Source organism: Anser anser, assembly GCF_964211835.1.
Source record: "Anser anser genome assembly, chromosome: 24".
NCBI classification, from domain to species: domain Eukaryota; kingdom Metazoa; phylum Chordata; class Aves; order Anseriformes; family Anatidae; genus Anser; species Anser anser.
The window spans coordinates 4,152,468-4,175,646 of NC_139745.1; the positions used below are offsets into that span (position 1 = coordinate 4,152,468).

The 23,179-nt window shown below is 49.4% G+C and overlaps 1 protein-coding gene and 1 long non-coding RNA gene across 7 annotated transcripts in view; one reads left to right on the forward strand and one right to left on the reverse strand.

The window, feature by feature from the left end:
• The first annotated feature begins 105 nt into the window (after positions 1-105).
• LOC310886228 lies at positions 106-8,262 on the forward strand. Its single transcript, XR_014575248.1, has 4 exons — positions 106-242; positions 2,351-2,514; positions 4,042-4,706; positions 7,165-8,262. It is a non-coding gene; the product is annotated as an uncharacterized lncRNA (long non-coding RNA).
• Positions 8,263-13,479: 5,217 nt separating this feature from the next.
• Positions 13,480-23,179, reverse strand: part of RPS6KA1 (ribosomal protein S6 kinase A1) — a 41,159-nt gene continuing 31,459 nt past the window's right edge. For all 6 annotated transcript variants that reach the window (XM_083810521.1, XM_083810518.1, XM_083810519.1 and 3 more), the window contains 17 exons: positions 22,827-22,906; positions 22,104-22,210; positions 21,473-21,510; positions 21,208-21,350; positions 20,575-20,645; positions 20,233-20,321; positions 19,949-20,013; positions 18,840-18,942; positions 18,408-18,535; positions 17,802-17,927; positions 17,249-17,338; positions 16,836-16,994; positions 16,458-16,619; positions 15,755-15,831; positions 15,465-15,582; positions 14,895-15,032; positions 13,480-14,581 (listed from right to left, as the gene is read on the reverse strand). In XM_083810521.1, the coding sequence (XP_083666647.1) occupies positions 14,459-14,581; positions 14,895-15,032; positions 15,465-15,582; positions 15,755-15,831; positions 16,458-16,619; positions 16,836-16,994; positions 17,249-17,338; positions 17,802-17,927; positions 18,408-18,535; positions 18,840-18,942; positions 19,949-20,013; positions 20,233-20,321; positions 20,575-20,645; positions 21,208-21,350; positions 21,473-21,510; positions 22,104-22,210; positions 22,827-22,906 (1,817 nt within the window). In that variant the 3' untranslated portion in view covers positions 13,480-14,458. The remainder of the gene's footprint in view (positions 14,582-14,894; positions 15,033-15,464; positions 15,583-15,754; positions 15,832-16,457; positions 16,620-16,835; positions 16,995-17,248; positions 17,339-17,801; positions 17,928-18,407; positions 18,536-18,839; positions 18,943-19,948; positions 20,014-20,232; positions 20,322-20,574; positions 20,646-21,207; positions 21,351-21,472; positions 21,511-22,103; positions 22,211-22,826; positions 22,907-23,179) is intronic.

Sequence of the window (23,179 nt, forward strand, 5' to 3'; positions counted from 1 at the left end):
TGAGAACAAAAAAAAAAAAGGAAAAAAAAAGTGAAAAGCCTTCCCTTTGCTGCCCCCTGCCTGCCGCTCCGCCGGGCTGGAAGCAGCGGGGCTGCCGGGCTCCGTCCCCGCTGGCGGCGTGGCAGCGGGGGGAAGGGGCAGCGCTGGGCCCCCCCCGGCACGGGCAGCACCGAGCCCCCGGTCCCGGGGAGCAGCCGGGCTGCCGCTCCTGAGCCTACAGGCTGGCCTCCTCCTGCCCCGGGGTGGGTGCACGGCTCTCCCCTTCGCTGAGGGAACCGGGGGGGTTTGGTCTGGGGAAGGGGAGGCTCAGGGCAGAGCTCGTTGCTCTCTGCAGCTGCCTGAAAGGGAGGTGTGGGGAGCTGGGGTCGGCCTCTTCTCACAGGTAACCAGGGATAGGACCAGAGGGAATGGCCTCAAGTTGTGCCAGGGGAGGTTCAGGCTGGAAATGAGGAGACATTTCTCCTCAGAAAGAGCGGTCAGGCGTTGGGACGGGTTGCCCAGGGAGGTGGTGGAGTCACCATCCCTGGGGGTGTTCAAGGGGAGGTTGGACGTGGGGCTTGGGGACATGGTCAGTGGGTGGTGGTGGTGGTAGGGGGACGCTTAGACCAGATGATCTTGGAGGGCTTTTCCAACCCCAATGACCCTAGGATTCCCAACAACAGCGACTCTAAAGGGCTAAAATGCTGCCCCTTTATTCAGCTAAAGGATACCTGCAAGTTGAGAGGGCTTGGGGTCTGCACCTCACTACTTGTGTTATTTAACAAGACAAGACTGAAAATGCATCACGCGTGCAAACCACAAAGACATGAAGTTGGAAAACGGGAAGGGGGAGCAAGCCTGCTGATAAATGTCTGTAATAGACAAGGACACGCAGCATCAGTAAATACCGTATGGTTCATTAGATACGGGCTTTAGTGATTCAGCCTAACAGTTAAAGACCTTCCTTCCTCTGTCTCCTCAAGCCTGTTGCCTTTTACGAGCCCTTCTCTCCAGCTCTGCCAGTCCCTGGAGCTCTCCACCCCTGAAACGCGGAGTTGTTGAGCCTCTCTGCTGTTGCAATGCAACTCCTAAGACATTAAAAAACCCTTCCTCCACTGAACCCGTGGGTTTCAGGGATGTTGGGACTGTACTCAGTAAAAACAGGCAACATGTAATGAAATTATGTGGAAGAGAAAGATTAATTATAGCAAGTAGATACCCGTAAATCCTGTTAGCAATCAAGCATTTCCATAGAAATTTCCTGATGCGAGATGCCCGACACCTTTCATAAGCTTCCATTTCCTTATCACCGATCCCTAAATTTGTATGTGGCTTCATTTACAAACATAAAATCCAAATGTAAATCGAGGGTGTCGGGTTAAGAAGGCCTGGTTGTCCTCGACCTGCTGATCTCTTTGAAGTTTCTGTCTTGTTCATCAGTTATAACTCTAAATTGTGTCGTTCACGGGGTGCTGGAAACACCAGCCTCCAGCTCTTGAGAATTTTCAGGACAAAGAGAGAAACATCTCTTGACTTTAAGCTCCTCCAGCACCAATTACTGATGATCTGTGCTTTGTTTTAGGCCTCAGGTCGCCTCCAGCATCTGGCTTTTAGTTGGTTGCTGTCTTTGTTACACTTTTATTATTTTGGTCTTTGTACTCCAATCGATACAGAATGTCCTGTAAATATATGTATTTATTCTGTCAGTCTTGTGCTACTTTCCTTCTACCATCAAAATATTAAAACACAAAAGCTTCCTGATTACTCATCGGCAGATCTGCGAATTTGCACACAGACGGCTTTCTTTGGAGCAAGTCAGCAAATTAAAAACAACTCCCTCAGAAAAACTTTTCGCCGAGAATCGATTGTTTCCAGATCCTTTTCCCCTCAATAAAAAAGGCAGGTCCTGGGGAAAGCTAATAAACAGCCGCTATTGAAAAGCCAATAGCGCACCGGCTTCTGATCTTAGTTGTTTTGGAGTAATTGCGATTTTGTGTTTAGCTAGCAGGAGATGGGAAAATGTCACTTTGTCTACATGTCTCATTAGAATAAATCTTCCTGGATACTTCAAGGGGATGAAGTGTCTACTAACAAAGAATTGATTCAGTGGTCTGGACTGAAAAGCCTTACTTTGCTTGGTAGATAGTTTAAATTATCATCTGAGGATTATCAAAAGCCTAAAAAAACCCCAACGCATTGAAATGCAGAACTCAAATTCTTACTGTCCAACGGCAGGAAATGCAAGTGTTGGAGAGGAAGAAAAAAAGCCCGCATCGCCCTGATTTCACGAGCTCTTAACTGAGGAAAAGTGCTGTATTCCTAAACGTCCTTTTTGGTGCCCTAGTCTAAGTTATTGTCTTATGTTTTTTAGGGAAATCAGCATTGACCACTCTTGTTAACCCCTTGAGTGTTTTTGGTGATTCCCGAGCGCCGTGCGAGTGATAACGCGTCTCCTGCACCTTCGTCCCAACAGGACAACCCGCAGCACGACTGCGAGGCGGCAGCGTACGCCCTGCAAAGTTCCCGGTTCTGTGAGTGAGTCTGTATCCATTATTTATGCGGGCTGAACTCTGTTCAATTAATGATGCTAACTGCCGGGCCAGCAGACAATTTAGGATTTGAAACTGTTTCATACCTGATAGGTTTTGCAGTTGGATGCGATACAACAGCACTGTTGATAATAAATCCACTGCACGTCCCTCTCGTGCCCTCACACAGCTCTCCAGTGCCAGGTAGAGGGGCAGCCTTGCTGATTAGGGAAAAAAAAAAAAAAGATAACATGTTTGAGACTTGTGCTTATATTTTAAATAATTACTGTATCAGGCGCAGTTTTTATACCTGTATTTTTAATGCTGACAGTGTTTTTTATTTAAGAAGCTGCACAAGTGAGCAGACATCACTGAGGCTGGACTAGCAGCATCTAGTAAAAAAGGTGTTAGTTTTATATAGCTGCTGCTCTCGCACCAAGCACATATTAAAGAGGGAAAGCTGTGGTAGTCAGACTGGAGGTCGCGATGCTCGGTACTCCCCCCATGGCACATCTGAGGTGACATTACCAAAATGCACTGCAGGAGGTGACATTACCAAAATGTACTGCTCTTCATTTTTCAAGCCTCCTGCTAGGCCTCTGGCAGAGGATAAGGGAAGTTTACAGGAGCTTCCCAAATGGGAAAGGGAAAAAAAAGTCAGTTAGATGATTTATTTGTGAGTCAGCAGCTGAAGAAACATTGCCATGTGAAGGGAATCCCGCTATTAATGAGAGAAACATTTCCATGCCTGCATGCTTAAGCGAAATCCCATGCAGTGCAACACTGCAGCCCAGTCACAGCTCCTAAACTGCGCAGACCCCGCGATTTCCACACTCCACGTGCAGCAGCACAAAAATGGGGCAGCAGGGAGGGGGCAGCTTCGTTTGTTCCAGGGGTGCCCGTTTGCCTTCCCCACCTTCCGAGCGGAGCCTGCCCTGCGGGCCACAGAACCGAAGCCACGAGGGTTGAGGGAAAGGGGGATTACCGAGCCAAAGCAAACACGTTAGAGAAGTCGGGCGAGTAGTTTTGGAGGAGGAAATCTCAAGCGTGCTTTTCAACCCGTCGCACGAGCTGTTGGGAGCTGGCAAGGCTGTCGGGCTCACAACGCAGGAGCGAGGTGCAGGGAGAAGACACCGGTGCCTCCTCTCTGCGCCTGCCAAGGATGGGTGGCGAGAAGACAGCACAAGTCAGAACACAAACTGCCGAGACAACACGCTCTTTTTTTCAGAAAACACCCATTAGCAAAATTGTTTTCTTTGCTCAAATTTGACAAATCGATTCAAGCCCACACATATCCTGCAGGATACATTACGCTGGAGCATCCAGCCCCTCTTATTTCCCAGGCAGCTCTGTCACCCTGCTAGTGATCTTCCATCAAAGACACCTCGTTGCAATTTGTAGTCCCTCAAGACAAAATAATTCAAAATAAATATACCCCATTTTTAAAGAAATATGAATAGAAAATGCTCCTATGTATAAGCTGAAGACAAAAACTGACAGAAGTAGCTAAACTTGTCTTGCTTTACATTTTCAGGTGGTGCCACGTTGCCCTCTTTACAAAGCTTTTTGCTGTTCCTATGGCCTCACCAGATTTAGTAGGATATTTCAAGGACCACTGATTATAGCATTCAGTAACTGGAAAGAGAAAGAAATCGCAGATGGAACTTAGAAGGGCAGTCTTAAAAAAGCAGTCTTTGCCCAGAAAGCCAAAGTTTTCACAAGGCACACAGCTTAGTTGGGCGAACCGACGCGGTGAGCTCCAGGGCCATTACGCTGTGATCCTACGCAAGATGCTGTTTTGAGGTTCTTGTTCTTGCAGTTTTAAGGCTGGGTCTGATTGTGCGTTTCTCTGTTTTTTGAGCGTGTGATTATCTAGCACGGTGTGCTCAAGTTCTGGAGAAAATGGAGCTGGGCGCGGACCGGTAAGGGGAGGAAAGGTCTGCGTGTGGGTGGGTGGGTTCGTGCTGGCGACTGCAACAAATGGTGAGCGCGGCGCAGAGAAAAGCCTTACCTGGGAAAAAACTCAGATATTATCACGGCTTTGTGCTGCGAGCAGTTACTGCCTCCCTGCAGACGGCGAGGATCCAGAGCACCTGCTCAGGCGGAGTCGTAAGCAGTTTGAGCTGAGGAAAGAAAAGTTTCAGGCTTCGCAGAGTTGAGGAGTTAAAGAAATCTAAGTGTCCTTGCTGTAAACGCAAGGTAAATTATTCATTCTCTCTCCCCCCCACCCTTCCCTCTCTCCAGTTCAGTTTTTCTTTTCATGCTTTAATCGTTTTGACACCAAGCTGTACAAAAGTAATTTAAAATTAACATGACTGACACTTGGTAGATAGCAGGACCCGGTGCAGAGCTCCACCTTCTGCTCGGGACTGCGAGAGGGTTCCCTGGATTGGCTGCTGGTCCTGCGGCAGCTGATGGGGACCAAGGAAAAACACGGCAAACAATTAATTTGCTAATTTAGTTTTCTGTTTAAATTGAAACCAGAAAATTGTCAGGCACCCATCAGCCCATGAGCCAGGCTGAGTGGACTTAGGGCAGCGCCGTGCTCTTGATAGCAAAGAGGGGACACGTTTGATTAGGTGGCAAAGCAATTTCTTCTGCAAGTACCAACGGCATTTAATAGGTTTGCTGTCATGTTTTAGCATTTAAGTTCAGCAGCACTGTGTTCTTGTGTCACCTTTCCTCCATCCCCTGCATTTGGTGCGTGTAACAACGGCCTCCGACCGGGAAAGAGGCAGTGCCCACACACCCGCTGCAAACCAGCCGAGGAGGGTTGTGCCCTCCAGCACAGAGCACCCCAGAGCCCGTGGGCAACGCGGCGACCCGGAGCGATGCCCTGGTCACGCAGAAGCCCCCCAGGGAGAGCTCCTGCGCGCCTTGAACGACGGCGCGGCGTAACACGGCCGCAGCAGGACTGGTGTCCTCTGATGGAGAAAGAAACGCTCTAATTTGATTTCCTCCCTTCAGCTGTGAAGGAGAGGATGTAATTTCAGATCTGCTTGGAGTGGGCCTTTTAAGCTCGTGTACCCTTTCTGCTCAGTTTTAGGCCTGTTTTTGATGCAGTAATGGAACCGTGTCTATTTGGTTTATGCATCCAATTCAGGATTTCACTCCTGGCTCATCAGAGCCAAAAGGTGCACGTTCGCCAGGACCGAGAAATCGCCGCAGCCCTAAATTTCATCGCGTGCTTCTGCCAGGATTTGCTGTTGTGTGCGCGTGGGGGTGTGCGCGAAGTTGTGAACGCGTTAAATAAATTAGTTCGTTACCAGCAGAGGGAGCGTGGGTCAGGGCTGGGTTCAGCGGGGAGTCAGTAGGCTAAAAACGGGATTGTCTCCCAAGGAAGCGTCACATCGAGCGAGAGGCTGGTGCGGCACCAGCACGGTTGGTTTCCTATATCCAAATGAACCCAGAGATAAGACCTCGTCTGCACATCTGGGGCTTTGCTCGGACTCCTTAATGCACCGATTTCCTTGTCCCCATCTTAACTGATGCTCTCCGTGAGTCAAAGTCACTAGATGGTACTGTTGCTGTTTAATATTTATGCCTCTGTGGGCCAGCTACTTGGGAAACTCACATTTCTGCCGGGAGATGAAGGGCCTCGTAATTTGTCAGGGAAACGCAAGCGAGGAGCCAGGGAGAAGAAGTAGGTCAGGCCTGGTTCCTGCGATTCGGTTGTTGGAGGGGGAGCAGAGGGGCGGCGAAAACTTTGCTCGAGAGGCTTTTACTCCCTGCAGAGCCCCAAAACGTGGCTCTCGGGCAGCCTTGCTCGGGGAGGACACCTCCAGACACAGCGGGTGAAAGCTTCGCAGCTGCCACCCACAGAGGCAGCCTCCGAGCAGGGGAAGGCTGCCTCGGGTGGCAGAGCTCAGCCTCAGCCTCCCCACAGCGAGCAAGCGGCTGCCCAAATTCCTTAACCGAGCTTCCAGATAACGTCATCGCGCAGGTCCCGTCCCTGCTAGGGGGTCACCAACCTTTCCATCGCAGCTGATAGCAACAAGCAGGTTATTGTGTTCTGCAAACGAGGCCCGACCGCGGGACGGGCTCCATCCCCAGGCAGGCAGCCCGCAGAGAGCTGCCTGCACGCCCTGCCTTCGTGGGGCTTCTATTAGAGGGGAAAGTCAGGCCAATTAAATCAGGCAGCATTGAATCTCTAATTGACATAAATGAGACAGACAGACAGCTGGGAGGACTCGGAGGGGGAGGGAGAGGGGAGCAGGTGCCCTGGATGAGAAAGGGATGGAAATCCGACCTAACAGTCTGCCTGCCTCTCTCGTTCTGTGTTTGTGCAAGCTAGAAACGGCTTGAGAAGTACCTGAGCTTCTGCCGGAGAGCACTTAGCAAAATACATCCGAGTTACAACCATTGGTGAGGATGTTCCCAAAAAAATCTCCAAACCAAAAAAACTTCAACAATACCTTTTATTATTTATTTAAATAAAAAGTAGTTTTTTACCCCCACTGCAAGTGGAACATAAGGCCTTGCAGCTGAACAATTACAAAATAATTTTAAACCATATTTGTTTCTTTTTCCACATCCGGGCGCTACTTGACTAGGTATTCCCCCCTCTGTTTTTACCAGGGAGCGCTCTTTTTCCTTGAACAGACCCTTCAAATATGAATTCACACAGAAATAAGTTATTTAAATCCGTGCATTTCAGGAGGATGAGGCACAAAGGCCGGGGAGGTACCGAAGCCGCGCACACCGGCGCCGCGCTGCTGAGGGAACCAGAATTACCAGCCCGCCAGCGCGTGCCTTCCCCGGAGAGCGCGTTGCCTCGCCCAGGGTGTTGCCTTCATGGAAACAAAAACTGTTTGCCATTTTCTGGAAAGATCCTTCCCGTGCTGCGCGTCCGAGCAGAGGGCACCCTGCGGGTACAAGAGCAGGGGTGAGGGCACGGTCCCGAGTGGGTGCAGGTAACGAGGGGGCAAATTCAGCTCCGCCCTGCGGGTAAATGCTCCAGCAGCCAAAGGAACCAATGACGTGGGTGAACTCCTGTAAACCGGCGTGGAAACAGCCTGCACCTTAGGTTTAAAACAATGATGATTTACACGTTGGGATGCAGTAATGCCAGAAATGTTTTCCACCTACAGCTCCAGAAACTTTTGAAGTTTCTTCCCGAATATTTCAATGCGTTTTCCTTCCCCGCTTCCCCAGCTGGGATCACTTTTGCCGGCACAGACAATCCTTCCCGGTATCCATGGGAATTGCCTCCCTAATTAGCAGCGCACCCCATGCACAGATCAGAGCGTTGGAGCCCGGCAGCTGGATCTGGGAGGCGGGCCCGGTGAAATCGCGCTGCCGCGAGGAGAAAAGCCGGCTTTAATGAAGCACCAGCGGAGCTCCCTGCCCTGCTCCGCTCCTGTTCCTCCTCGCGAGCTGCTCTCTCGTGTGCCCAAACTCACCCAAGAGAGCGCGATCGGGGCCTTGAAACGAGTGATCTGTCTCAGCCGGAAGGGTCTGATTGCCAGCAATGGCATTTATTGAAGTGCCGCTCAAAATACGTCGTCAGAATTACCGTTTCTGGCAAGGAAACCATGTCTGAGCTGGGCCCCCTGCCCTGCCCAGCAGCAAGCCTTCGCATCCAAGAGAGCACGCGCGTGGCCCGCCGACATCTCCCTTTCTCATGGAAAGGAAGAGGTTTCTATACGGCACACCAAGTCTGCCCTTAAGAGCCTGCTGTACAGAAAGGGGAGCTGTGGAAGAGGCAGACGGTTAGGTGGGAGTTACTCATCCAACCCAAGCTCTTACCTCTAGCGCTGCTTGTACTCGGTGTCACAAAGCCCATTATGCCTGCATGTTCCCAGCAGGCTCAGATCCATGGAGCAGGGCAGGCTTGGGGCAGCGGAAAACCGTCCTGTAAGCCTGCCTCTCTCCACCTTCTTTAAAAAGTAGGGCTGGGGTGGAGAAGCCCCGTTACAACTGCAAGTGGTTTGGTGATTAAGAGCGACTCTTAACAAATAATCATTTTCCTACTGCTTAGGACAGCAGAGGACGCTACGGGGACTGGGCATCCAACAGGGCTCTCATCTGGATGTAAAAGTCCTTGCCTGCCTCAGAAGTTCGCACAGCACGGGCCGAGGGGATGTTAGCACAGTGTTCTCCCAGATTAAATACAGCTCCCTGTCCTGGGGTGCTCACAAGTCCTCAAATCCGTAGGCATGCAAAAACATTTTACCGTTTCCACTGCCGAGGAAGGAATTCGCTTTGCGAATCTGGAAGCGAAGACAGGCGATGCTCACAAATCTCAGCTAACGGAGGCTTCTGTAAGTGAAGTTTGAACTCAACCCTTGTTGTAATTCTGTAATTTGAATATCATTTTCACAGACCTTGCAAGATGCAGATGAATGAGAGATTTCTGGCTTTGAGTCAAATGCTGCAGTAATTAAATGTTTATAAAACACTTTAAGCTTGTGAAGTGCTATTATCATATACAAGAAACCAATCGACTACGGCAGATTGGAGCAGGATTTTGAGGCACACCAGCAAACACAGCTCATTCCCCCTGCTACACCTCTCTTTTAGAGGTGCTAACAGAGAATTATGAAGAACACTGCCAGGTTCCTTTTAGTGTAACCAGAGTAAGTGAGGCCAGAATTGCTTTCTTTCATATGAACACGTGTGATTTAGAAGTTTTTCCTTCTCTACAAATATCCAAGTCCATGGCCAGCTTTTGCTGTTTATCTCCTGAAGGAACTACCCCTAGGGAAATGAGAAATTGCTGTTACTTCTGATCTCTCACATAAAACTGAAGAGGTTCCACCTGTTACAGGTTTCTAACACCATCTGCTGTTTAAAAGTAAGACAGCATAGGAGCTACTCATCACACAAGAGTCTGTGCTTGTTTGATAAACCAGAAGTGACACCAGCTCAGCTAGAAGGGTTTGGGTAATTGGCACATTTCACTTTTGTTCTTTCAACCCTGAACACATTTCGGCTTGTTCTTAATTACGAAGTGAAACATTTCTTCGCTAGAAGACCTAGGAAGCCAACGAGCAGCAGCTGAAAGCCAGGCCCACGCCACGGGACTTGAACCCTCGTCGGCGGCCCTGGGATCCCGGAGGTGCTCACAGCTTTGCCTGTGCTTGGAACGCTTCGGCAGGACGCTCGCACAGCGCGACGCTCTCCCATCGCCACCGCGGACGCCGCTTGTCAGTATCAAAGCAGGTTTTGAAGCAGCATCCTTCCACTCCCAAGCCTGACCCAAAGAACATACTTCAAAATGTTTTCTTAATAGAGAGCCATAAACTCCCCAGGGTGTGAGGAACACAAAGAAAACCTTTCTTTTCGTCAGGAATGAAAATATTTACCTTTTGCTGTCTCACGCTGCTGCCTGTATGGCAGAATAAACACTACCCAAGGGTTCTTCTGCTGCTTCTTAACTGAAAGGGGTACAAATTTTTGTCCCAGGAGAAACAGCAGAGCCTTGGAGTTCATTAAACATCTAAATCAAAGTACTCATCACCAATGCTCTTAGTTTTTGTCACGTGTCTTAAAAAGCAGGGAGGTGTTCTTAATAATACTTTCTCTTTAAAAAAAAAAAGTTTTCTCCAAATGGGCTCCTACGGAGTCCAGCTATTCACCCCGAGACAATGCAGCGCTTTTACTGCCACAGGTTTAGGCAAAAAAAACACCCCAAATCTTAAAGTCTAATAACAACCAGAGGACGCAGCTATGTGATTCTTCTCTAGTCGTATCACGTCGGCCCATTTACAACATCACCCCCCATATTTAACATTTATAACCCCCTTCACACTCATAATTTAAAGAGTCGGTGGCTCCTTTTGTAAGCGATCAGCTTCTTACCCCAGCACTTTACATGCACTTCTTGACAAAAGAGACCTTTTACATGTCAATTTATTTTCAGACAAGCATATCTGAAAGGGAGTTTCTCTCCGGAGTAGAATTAGTATTAATGGCAGGTGTTCCAGTGTAGCACAAAAGGAGGAAGGCAGCAAGTTAGCTGAGCTTAAGTAGTCAGACAGCTTGATGTTTTAATAACCAGAGGCAAGAAAATGGAGTGGCAGTGGACCTCCAGCTTGTATAGCATGAATGAAGGTTTTATTCAGAGCCCCCTGTGTACTTGCAAAAGAAGACCTTGATATACTTTAAATGTTGTCTTTGCTTTAAAAGGGGATTAAATTGTTGAATATTACATGAAAGCACAGCATCCGCCCCACGTACCGTCACACACGCCGGCAGTCACCGAGCGTTTCCGAAGCCCCTGCTTTTCTGGGAAGGCGGCAGGGGCTGCTGCTAGGAGGTGGTGGCACTACAGAGGCCACCAGCTGCGCCGTCCCCAGGCTTGCGTCTCACCCATCTACAGACAGCAAAAGACGCAGGAGAAAGTTAGAATTACGTGAACTAATCTGGAGGTGGGGACTTGAAGAGGATATTTGCATCGGCCAGACTGACGCTTAAAATGCAGATCAGTTGCTCGGTGAAATTTCACTCAGGGAAAAAAAGGACGATTGCTGAGAAAGTTACTGGCCTTCAGTTTTCAAGACAGCCCGAGTACTCATGATGGGAGTATTTATCAGGCCAAAGTACATTTATTTATGCTCTGTTTAATTTGACAGAGGTCAGTACCATGTCATTAAGAAGAAGGCACGACTACTTTACACAGTGGGAAGAAGGAAAACAGCCTCTCAGCTGGGTCAACCTCTTTTACAACAGAAAGCATTGCTGATTTATGCCCCCAAATCAGAAGGCTTAACCTTTCTTATACAAAAGCTGGATTCATACAAAGAGAGATGCTCAGTATTATTTCCAGGCTCCTTGTCTGCGGATTAACACGATATTTCCAGGTAGACTCAGCGATCAGAGGCTGGATTCTGGGATTTCTGCTCCCTTGAGCCTTCATATAGACGTATAGGATGATATCTTAAAGGTCAAGTTGCCTGTTAAACACCTGAAATAACACAAGCAGTTTTCCTTCTAAAGATTTCTCTGCGTGTGAAAATTAAACACATTTCTGTCCCTTTTCAAACTGAGAAGGAAGGTGGCCTGTGCATCCTCCTTGACCCACGTTTGAGCTGAATGGCCTCAAACTCTTGTGAGAGCAGCCCTTTGGTCTTCTCCAAGGCATCTGCTGGCTTCTCCCCAACAGGTTTAAGAGCCCCAGCTCAGCACAGGCCCCACTTGCACCCCAAGTAACGGAATCTCAATTAAGATGACAGCAGTTGGTCCCAACTGTATGTTGGGGAAGGTTTAATACTGTCAGGAGAAAACCACAAAGGGGGCCCAGCTGACCCCTACAAATACCTACAGTTCTCGTACACAGAAAGATCAACAAGTCCATTTTTATTGAGCACTGGAATTAAAAAAGTAACAGCACTTTGTTGATTTGGAACTTAAAATCAAAACTTAGTTCTTAACTTACGGAAGGATCACTTGTAACAACTTGGCTAAAAACAGCCCGGAAAGCAGGGTGCAGCCCTTCGCAGTCGCTGCTCTCTGCGGTGCCGGCGGGCCCAGGGGACGGCTGGCTCCGACTGCAGAGCTCAGCACCCCTGCACCCGGTCTCCTAAACACCGTGGAGCTGGCCCCAGCTGGCCCCAGCAGCACCACCGCAGGGAGGATTACGCCCAGGGTGCAGCGTTGTTCCTGGCTGGTTTTCAGACACGTACGGTTCCCCACAAACATGCAGGCTGCCGTTCCAGCACGGGGAACATTTGGTTTAAGCCCATCCTGACCAGCGCTGCCATCCGACTGCTTCAGACCGGCCCTTGAAGCACAAGGCAGAAAACAGCCCGAAAAGTTCCTGCGGTGTCTGCTTCAGCCCCAGCAGCGCCCACAGGGACTGACCCGGGCTCCACACAAAGCCGTTTATGACGACTGCGCTCGTTTCAGGTACCCAACGTTTGCTGTCACTGGCGCGAGTCAGCACGCAGTGGTAAACGTCAGGCAGGTTCACTGGCAGCACTACGAGCACCGTGCCAGGAGCAGGTACTGTAAGGGAAGGCAACGTGCGCAGCCGGGGCTCTGCTGCCTTCAGCACAACGTCCCGTTATCCCAGACGAGCCCCTCTGCCGCAAGGAAACCACTGGGCGTATTAGAGCAAACATCTCTGCTACAACAGATGCCACTCCATCAGTTTATCTTTGCTGACTCCCGAAGCACAGTAGAGGCAACCTAGCACAGGCAGGTCAAGGCCATCGATCCAGCCTTAAAGCATTAAATCCAGCTCTGCTGGGGGCTGCGGCAATCCCGGTGAGAGGACGGAGCACGCACTGACGCTGGCCTTCTCCTCTCAGAGGCACTGGGCACTAGGACAGCACTTGGAATAAATATTGAAACAATCCCTATTTCAGCCTCTCACTGGCTACTCCAGAGAGTAAAACAGGACCTGCCTGGGTAAGGGTAGAGGAGGAGGAAGAGAGCTGTAGAATTTTTTTTTGAATTCTCCATTTTAGAGTCAACTAGGACTAAGCAAAAGGACAAAGCAACAAGCAAGTTTCCCCTCTCGTTATATGACCAGGCAAAAGCAGGAGAAATTCATATGAGAACATTTACTGACTTCAGTCGCGTTCTTGAGCACTTGCACTCTCCGCAGCTCTCCTGCTCCTCCCGAGGAACGGCCACCACCGAGCCAGGAGAGCTCTAGCAATTCCCTGCAAGTGAGAACGGGTCTGGAATACGTTTCTAGAACAGTTTACCTCCAGGCATTGGTTTCTATGAACATTAAAATGTCCTGAGAGAAGCTCCCCTCCACAGCCCACATCCTGCCACCTTTCATGTTGATTACTGCATTATTTCACAATTAATCCTAGTTATTTCCCGCTGCAAAGTGACACACTACACCTGAGGGAAGGTGGCATAACACGCAGCCCTACTACAGTACTGCTGGTTTTCTCATCACAGGGCCAGATGAAAAAGCTTTGCAGCTCTCCCAAGAGGTAGCCAAGAGTCGTTATCCCCATGTGACAGGGGGAAAGGGCTGGGGTCGCTTTTTCTGCAGCTAAAAGTCAGTCAGTAAAGTAACGTCGACTGAATGACACGTTTATTGTACAATTCAGAAAGAAACCCTGAGTTACCAGCTGTAGAAGAAAGTTAAATTAAAAAAAGGATGGTTTGTTTCACAGATTCCTGCAGAGTGAAAGGAAAACCAGCAATGGTAAGAGCCAGCCCAAAGCCCCAGCTTTGCTGTGGAGAAGGTTTGTTGTTGTCCACACCTGCCTGGGTGCCAGGATCCCCAGGGAGCCCTGGGACGAGCTCACATGAAGACGGGAGGGCAGGGGGAAGGGACGAGCCAAACCTAGCAGGTATTCCGGCGATCTGAGCATCTACAGGAGGGTCTGGAAAACACGGGGTTTATTTTGTTCAGAGAACTGCTGTGTGGCCCAGGGGAGGGCGGAAGGAAAAGGAAGAAACCGAGTCTGAAAACCGACCTTACACTCTGAACACGCACAGTGAGGTGAAGGGGGGGAAGGTCCTTACAAACACAAGTGCTGCTGGCTAGGAGTCTGCAAGTTTGACTTTGGGAAGGGCATCCAGAGTTTCAAGGGAGGAAAAACCCAAAGCCTAAAAACCCAAACATTCTGCAGTCTTCCAGCTGCATTGGCGTTGAAACAGATCAATTCCAAGAAATGATGTAGCTACAACAAATATCTGGCCCTACACGGGAACGGGTGAATCAGAGCTGCTTTTTAGTGCCACTTGACATCAGTTATACATTCTAGTTCTCATATACACAGATGGATGTCTTTAAAAATTGACAATTTACACTTCAAAAAAGTTTTACAGTGAAGTTCTCTCAGCAAAGATCAGTCCACACAAGGAGGAACAAGTCTTTCGGGGCGGAAGGCACTTGGCCTTGATGTGGATTTGAGAAAAAGTCCTCGAGGGAGCTCCTTTGCAGGCACTGACTGCCCAGTTTCCTGCCCCCCGTCCTCAGTAGGTCGTGCAAAGTCTGGTGACTGCACTGCACCGCGCTGCTGCAGACTGCCCCGCTTTCACAGTGTGGTGGAAGGAAGTTTCTTTACCCGCCTCTGTGCCAGAATGGAAGATTCGATAGGCTTCAGCTGGGGGCTTGGCTTGGAGCTGTTCAGTGCAGAGTACGTGGCAGCCATCGCCCCCTTGGAGAGAAGGCATGAGAAGTCATTCAGGTGCTGAAGAGGCTTTACAAGATGAGGGAGCAGAGTAGCCACACCCCCAAACAAAGCCAGCAGCATTTCTTTTTCCTTTAAATCTCCCTCCCTTATTGACATGCAGTTAAAGAACCTTCTTCCTAAACTTTCCTGCCAAAAAACATCCGTATTGCTTCTCCTGGCCCAGAGCTCTACAACCTTCCACCCTGCTCTGCCCACAATACTATCACCAAGGTTTTAGCAGGACAACTGCTTTCCAAAGAGCCCAAGGCATACTAGGAACCCAGTGCAGCTTTTGTACCTTTACAAGCTGAAGGTCTTGGTGATTCAGCTGGCTCTGGGGTAAGCTGTCCTTCTGAGTTATCCACGGATGCTGCAGGACCTGTTTGGCTGTTAGGCGCTGGTGAGGATCTACGTGAAGCATCTTTGATACCAGATCCTAAAGGCATCGTTTGGAAAGTTAGACTTTAGAAGACTTCATACTTTAAAGGAAAAAAATACCACCCACCTGTTCCCAAATTAGGATTTAAATTCAGAGGCCAAGTTTAAGGACCCCAGACATCAATCCCCTTTTGCATAAAATATGTTCTCAGTGGGCCTGGGAGGTATAACACAGCAACAAACCCAGCATGGCTCAAGCACGAGGTTGGTGCTGCATGCAAATATTCACAACCAGAGCTAGAACAAAGCAGGCAGAGGCACACTGCTGAGCTGTTAATGGGGAAGCCGTGTATGGGGTAGAAGCTACGCTGCTGCCTTTCTCCTCTCTCTTCTGCCCTCCCTCCCCATCCTGCTTTGAATTCGCCTCACAGTAACTGGCTGTGCTTGACCCCAACCCCTTAATGCGATGCAGCTGAATATCAAACCGTGCCTTGGACATGTCAGAAATAGTGTCCCAGTTGCCTCCACTGACAGAGAACTTCCCCCCGCCTATTCGGGTCAGGATCTCTTCTGGAGTGTCACTGGGCCCGTTTGCAAATGGAGTGCAGCTGAGGAGAGAAGAGAACGAGCGTGTGAGTTACTGCCCCGTATCCAGGCCGGGGAGCGACTCCGGGTAGCAGTAACCCACGAGGAGAGGTCCAACTAACACAGCGGAGCACAGCTCAGGGCAAGGGGATCGCTGTCCCCGTTGTTGCCTTCCAACACGATGGAGGCACTTACCCTGCAAGCATTGTGTAAAGGAGAACTCCCAGGCTCCAGATGTCACAGCCCTCATCGTAGCCTTGCCGCTTTAGTACCTGGAAAGAGTAAGCAACGGAGAAAAAAAGTGTTTAGTTCTTGTCGTTGAGCTCATATCAGCTTGCAAGGAGCGGCATGACCCCTGCGTGTAGTCTGTATGCAAAGCTTCTAAAGCCCTACTGAAGAGCAAAGTCAGGGACTAAAGGTCACCATTCAAATCAGACTTTGGCTTCATGGAACAGAGGAAACCCCCCAGCCACATCAAAATGACAAGTGGGAAAGCAGTTCCCATGTGGTGACACTGCATGTATGTTCATTGCTTCTCAGCTTTTTCTTTCTTCCGCACCAAGACAGATGAAGGGAAAATAACCCCGCCACTTTTAACAGGTCAGTTAGTCAGGAAGAGAAGCAGCCTACAAAATCACTAGATTTTTAAGTCTCACTGCCCTAAGCAAAGCCCCCAGCAGCTGCAGAGGTAAGGACAGCGCAAGTTGGAGGACGGCACTGCAACTGCACTGGAGTTGCATATTTGTTCAGTACTACAAGTGCTGTTATTTCTGTAATTACCTATCCTAATACAAAATATGCCAAAACAGGCATGAGTTAGACCTATCTGTGCAGAGTGAGAACAGTCTCAGGGAGGGAAGTGACAGCTACCGAAGTCTCAAGTCCGTAAGTTGCTTACCTCGGGTGCCACAAAGTTTGCAGTATAACAAGGAGTCATGAGAAGGCCGTTCTCAGCCCTCAGCTGCTTGGCAAAGCCAAAGTCACAAATGCGAATGCTCTCAGGGTTCCCTGACTCATCCACATAGAGAATATTGCTGGGTTTCAAGTCCCTGTGAACTACCTGTGGAGAAAAGAAAGCGCCATTCTCATACCCCAAGAAAACAAGGGTTTGAAGCTGCATCAAGATACTCAGCCCCTGCTCTGGCCCCACATCTGGCTTGCCAAGACAGCAACACAAGAAACAATAGTCCTGACAGGCACAGTTACTCCCTGGAGGAGAGGAAGTGCAGTGCAATGCCCGGCAGCTGCCTAGGAAAACAGATGTAACCATACTCACCCCTTGAGAATGCAGATATTCCACCGTTTTACAGATCGTGTGCAGGACCGAACTGGCCTCCCTCTCTGAGAAAAACTTCTGTCTGAGGATTTTATCCAGCAGCTCCCCTCCTCTCATCAGCTCAGTCACCAGATACACATACTTCCCATCATCATAAACCTACCAAAGCAAATATGGAGGGGGTTAATCAAAAACCGCTTCCCAAGCTTCCTTTTTATATTTCTACCACCAAGAAGCAGACAGAAGCCCACAGTGCAGAGCTGGGATCTGTACTGCGTGGAAGCTTCCCCACCCCAAAGTGATACGGGGAGCAGTGCCATTGGGCTGCCCGTGCTGGAGCTGCATTCTGACCCCCGCACACCAGTCTGCACTTCATAAACATATACACAAGAAGTCATTCAAGTTACACTCACGTCTTTCAAGGTAATGATGTTGGGATGCTGCCCATATCGCAGGAGGATTTCGATTTCCTCGGAAGGGTCTCGCTTGCTCTTGTCAATAACCTGCAAGAATACGGACAAGCATTAGCCAGAACTGGATGGGGAAGCGGCCAGGACACAGCAAAGCAGCTGAACGTTTAGAGAGCTGCAGGCATACAATACTACATCCATTCCCTGTCCCCTGCCCTCTGCAGCCATAAGCTCAAGAAATCCCCCAGTTGCTTCAATGGTTTTGTGTTCCCAAACCCCAAAGTTTTGTGTCTAACTTATCTGTAAAGATCTGGCGTAGCCACAGCAAGCTTTGCACAGAACGGCAAAATGCTGTCCTCCCTCCGTGAGAGAGGAGAACACTGTTTCCCCACTATTTCTAGATAAGAAAGCTTGTGCAGTTATACAGCACAAGAATTGTACATTTAGGCCCCATACAAGCAGGGAAATCAATTTTATTCTTTGGTATTATTTTGGTCATCGTGGGGATCAGCAGAAATCTAACAGGGGAGTTCAGTTCAGAGTGTGAATCTCAGACCTTGACTGCGTACTCCATGTTGGTTGCTTTATGAATGCAGCGTTTACACACTGAGTAGGAGCCAACACCAATTGCCTCCTTCACCACGTAGCCGTCGTTGAACTGGACATTCTTGCCGTGCAGTTGCTGCAACAGGAGAGTGGAGAGCAGATGAGCTGGGAGAGTTCAGGGAACAGTTTGTGCAACACAGAGCAACCTGACAGACTGCTGTCTGCTACATCCCACAGCTTCTCCTCCCTGCTGGGAAGAGGGAGGAGAAGAGAACAAGGCAAATATAGGTCAGTAGGCTAACGCTATCTGCATCTAGCCTGGTGCATTTTTGTGGCACCTTTCAACCTGCGAGCATTTGCACAGACCTCCCGCTAGCATGGGTCCGCCTGGAGAGAGGAAAGCAAACAGACTCGAAGTGCCCTGCTGACCTTTGCCCATGACAGTCAACAGAAAAGAAAGAACAACAGGATGCAAGAATCCAAAACAGAATAACACTGTCTCAGGCTTTCCTTCAGCCCTGCTCCAAACAGCACACGGGTCCTGCAACCCCCCTCTGGAGTACTCCGGAGAGTTACTGCAGCTTCAGCACAGCTGTTCCTCTGCCCCACTTTTTACCTGTACCACTGAGTGCAGAGGGGGCTGGGCAGGTTTCACCTTGCCATCCTCCATCAAGCCTGTCGCCACAAAACTGAAGCCTCGGAAGAGCTGATGGGCCCCCGCACTAGGGGGGATGCCTGGGGAATCTGCAACAGGATTTAAAAGAAAACTTAAGAAGGGCTGGCCCTGCAGAAGCAGAAGCTTTCCCCTTGCTCCCCAGAAGCTACGGCTGCTCTTTAGGTTATTCCAGACAAAAGCCATACCACGCAGCTCCGAGCTTACCAGTAACACTTTGCATATCTACAGCTAGGACTCCTCGCTGCTGCCACTACCTGAAGCTGGCAGCACTAGGAGGAGGCAAACCTCGTGCTAATGGCATAGGCAATCCCGTAATAATCTGTACAGTATTATTTCACACAGAAAGCTTTGGCTGCATGAATTCATACAAACCTTTTGGTGTACGTGATGTAAATTCTGTGTCAAAATAAAAAGTATCATCAGGCTGGCCTACTGCAGGCTTGAAGGGCGGTTTGATTTCTCTTCGGTACAGCTTCTGCAAAGTAAAGACAGATTGAAAGTGCTTTGATAGGTCAATGCACTCAGAAGGGTGCAAAGAGTTGCTAGGAATGAGAGGCTAAGAGACTTTGCAGAACCAGAAACAGCCTTGTGACTTAGCATTTAACTACAGCTCAGCAGTCTGGGGGATGACTTCTTTGCCAGTTGGGTACTTTTGAGTCAGTTTGTGGAGAAATATTATGAATTTCTACCACCAACAATACAGCATTCAAGGAAAAAAAAAAAAAGTGTTCTATGTGCAACTTGGCCCTACTCCAAAAGCAGTATCCATGAAGTATTTACTCCACCAGGCCCTTCTACTGCTTCCTAACTCCCATTAACACTTTGCTGTCACGTGTGTCTCTGGGGACAGCCAGAGGAAATGCCCCAGGAGGACATTCATATCCCAGCACCTCCACAAGTATCCTTTTTTAATTGCTTCTTCTAGCAAAAATTTGAAATAAGCTTGACAGCGTTGCTGGCGGTTCATCCTAGCAGCATGCTGGGTGCCTTGAAAGCATTAAAAGACTGCTCTTCAAAATCACTTCTGAATGTAAGGGAAAACAGGGAAGAAATAAAACTATGTGGTAAAGCGGGGAGTTGGCCAGAAGCAATTGGGAAATGCAGGTTCAGTTATTGCCCTGTTTCTCTGTACAGAACAACGCATCGCCTTGCCAGAAACATTTCCCTGAGTCCTTCCTACTCTGTGCAAGGCAACTCCTGTTGTGCCAAACCCCAGCTGTAAGCTGCACCTTACTTCTGAGAGATCAGGAAATTCAAACCAGGGTGAGATCATTGGCAACTCGAGTATGAGACGGTTACTCGTGTAACAAACAGCATTTTAGTTTCAGGAAGGATAATTAGAATAGATGGGAACGTGGATTGGTAGCGCTGCCATGGCTGGTGAGTCTGCGAGCAGCACAACTGCAATTACTCCGGTCAAGAGAACCGCAGCACTGGCGCTGCACGGTGTGGAAGTTTGCTGCTGAATTCCTGATACTCACGTTCCAGTCAATAGTGGAGTAGAAAGGATGGCGCTTTATCTCTTCTGCCCCATCTGGACCAGAACCTGAAAGAAGCACCCGCGGAGCGTGTAACGTTTAATCAGGACCACCAACAAAGTGAAGGCTATTAGCATGTATGCAACACAACCAGGCATTACGGGGAACCTGGCTGTAATGAACCAAGCCCATTAACCCAGCACAAGTGCAAACACGCTGCTGACCCACTAGGACGTGAGAGGCCCAGATACAGCATCAGGTGTATTCAGAAACAAAAAATGTCTTACCTAATCTGTTGGCTGGATTCCTTTTGAAAAGGGCTCGCAGGAGGCTCTGTGCTTCAGAGCTCAGGAACTGAGGCATGCCCAGCTTTGCTCTAGAGAGGAAGTTATGCAATCAGTTGCAGGTTTAAAGAAGTCAACCCACAAGCCAACTGCAGTACCTCCACCCCTGAAAGTGCAACAATCTGTTTGGCATTTTATACTGCACCCTTCAAACTAACTGTTGATACCAAACCACTCGCCAAGTAATGCCATTAAGTTGTGAGAAGCCCCAAATTGCAACACGCTCAGAGAAAGAGCAGCAAGCTTGCCCTCTTTATACACACACGGAAGAGAAACTCCTCTTACTTGAGGATGAGGGTCATTGTCTCCTTACGATCTTTCCCCTGGAACGGCAGTGAGCCAGTGAGCATTTCAAACTGGGAGAGAAAGAGAACAAGGGGCGGTCACATGTATGAGCAAGTCTGAGGGCTGCACAGATCTCGTTACACCTTCAGCTGGGAATTCTCCAAAGCTAGAAAAAGCCTTGCAAGCGATCAAAAGCCTAGCTCTGAAGTAAGATAGCAGACATCGTATTCTCAGAAGGGAGCCTGGTATCAGTCTGTAGCAGGGATGTGTTCAAGCCAGCGCCTGCTCCTAAGAGCCCTTGGATTCAGCAACTGCCAGATGGTGGCACCAGATCCGCACAGCAACCACCAGCCCAGCGCCGGGGCTGACACGGATGCCCACAAGGATGCCCACGCTGCACAGCCCAGCACCGGGACAGCCACAGGAGCTCTGCCTCCCCTGAGAAACAGGCACGCCTGGCTGCAAGCCCACACTGCCTGAGCAGCCTGTTACAGCGTCCTTCCAGGGAGCGCTGGGAACATCCCCAGGTCAGCACATCTCTTAGACGTGCAGAATCACGCAAGGGGATTTCAGAGCTCCCACTTGAGCAACTGCTGAGAAGCCAGGTTTCCGAAGGCATGGTTTGGTACGTACCATTAACACCCCGTAGGACCACCAGTCAGCGCTGTGGGAGTGGCCCTGACGGTTCACAACTTCTGGTGCCATATATTCCACCGTCCCACAGAAGGAATAGGCTTTCTTCTCGTGGTCAATTGCCTCCTTACTCAAGCCAAAATCTACGTATGAGAAAAACCATTAGCATGTGCCCACCTGCTCTGACAGAGTGGAGAAGTTGAAGAAAAGCTCCATATCAAGAACCAGGCTTGCTGGAGCACAGTGTTTTTGTGGAGTGCCTTACCTGTGAGTTTGATGTGTCCTTCTTCATCCAGGAGGATGCTGCAGCATGGATGAAGAAAAAAAAGAACATTATTATCTGCAAAAAGGCTGGTTAGAACCAGCACATGCCTTGGAGGCTGATCAGAGATGTCCCTAGAACTCCAGAGAAGAAAATTATCTGTTCTTTCCAACCCCAGTGCTTCAAACTCCATTACCAAAGCATAAGCAGGAGAAAGCAGCTCCCTTCTCTCTACACGCTCAGCTTCCCATTGAACAAATGAACCAGCAGGTTGCAGCACCTTTGATCCCCCACATATCCCAGGTAAGAACAACCGAGTCATGCAGCTGCTCTGCACCTCTTCAGAGGCCCCGTGTGGTGCCTTTTTCTTCCAAAGGCTCTCAATTGCTTAAGCTGGAGCCCAGAGCTGGCTCAGGATTAATGCTCAGACATGTGGTGCGCACATGCTGCCTCCACAGTGCTCCTGGCCGTAACTGCTGAAGTGAGGAGCAAGAGCCTTGTCGATCTGCTCTGCTGCCTTCCATCTGGTTGGCCTGGGGGCATCAGTCAGCTTTGGCTGTGCGGAACAAGGCTGTGTTCTGACTACAGGCTTGGGACTGAACTCGGATCCCTGGCTCGGCTGTGCCACACGTACTTTTCCGGTTTGAGATCTCTGTATATGATTCCCAGGCTGTGCAAATGGTCGAGTCCCAGAGCCAGCTCTGCTAGGTAGAACTTCACGTCCTCCTCTGTGAACATGACCTGTGGTAGGGGAGAGGAAGCAGACAGGCACAGGGGTTACAACCCTGGCAGCAGGACCACTTCAGCTGCACCCATGCAGCTGCTTTCATACCCACATTTCTCCCTTGTGCCTTTTCAGACCAAAGTTTCACAGGATTTGCCCTCCACCCTACAGCATCAATTGAGCATCAATACTCAAACAAACAAGGTTGCTAGGTAGCAGACAGTTAAAAAAAAAACCAAAACCTCAATGTTTACATTAACCAGGTTATGTTCCCAGTTGGCTTCATCTGGCACAACTTGCTGCCCCTCCCGTTTCATGTCCTCACCCTGTCCCAGCGAAAAAACACATCTAGACAACACCACAGCAGAACGCAGCACGTGCTTGGTTTCGTTCTTAATGTGATGCTCGGCAGAAGCCGCTGAGGAGGTGAGAGCTGCCTCTGTGCTGGTGCTTTTCTGCCAGAGGACAGGGTTCCTGAGACATCCTCTCCTCCTGCCAGCTGTGGGCTAGCAGCAGGCTGGAGGTTTTTTACCCCCCTCAAAGACTTTGCAAGAGTCAATCGCTTCTCCAGGTAATTAAGCACACGTGAACTGAGAGCCTCAAGAACCCACCACGATGCCAGAATATACCCACCTCTTTGGAAAGCCGAGTGAAAAGGTCACCTCCTCTGAGGAAATCCAAGATGAGATACAGCTTCCCCTCTGTCTGGAATGCTGAAACACAAGCCAGAGCAGGAATCAGACCCCTCTGCTCAGAGAAAGCTCAGTGGTGTTACAGTAATCACTTAAACCCCAGTGGCTTCAGCTGTGCAGATGCCCTCCGTTGTTCGTAGGTTACACACAGGTAGGGCTAATTATTTGGGGTAAATGAGATAGCCTGCCCATGATGTTTTAAGGGAAGCTCACCAGGAAGACTCTGGCACTGCAGAAAAGTGTCATTTTATGTAGGATTTACTCCCTTGCCACCAGGGGTGCCCTACTGAGAGA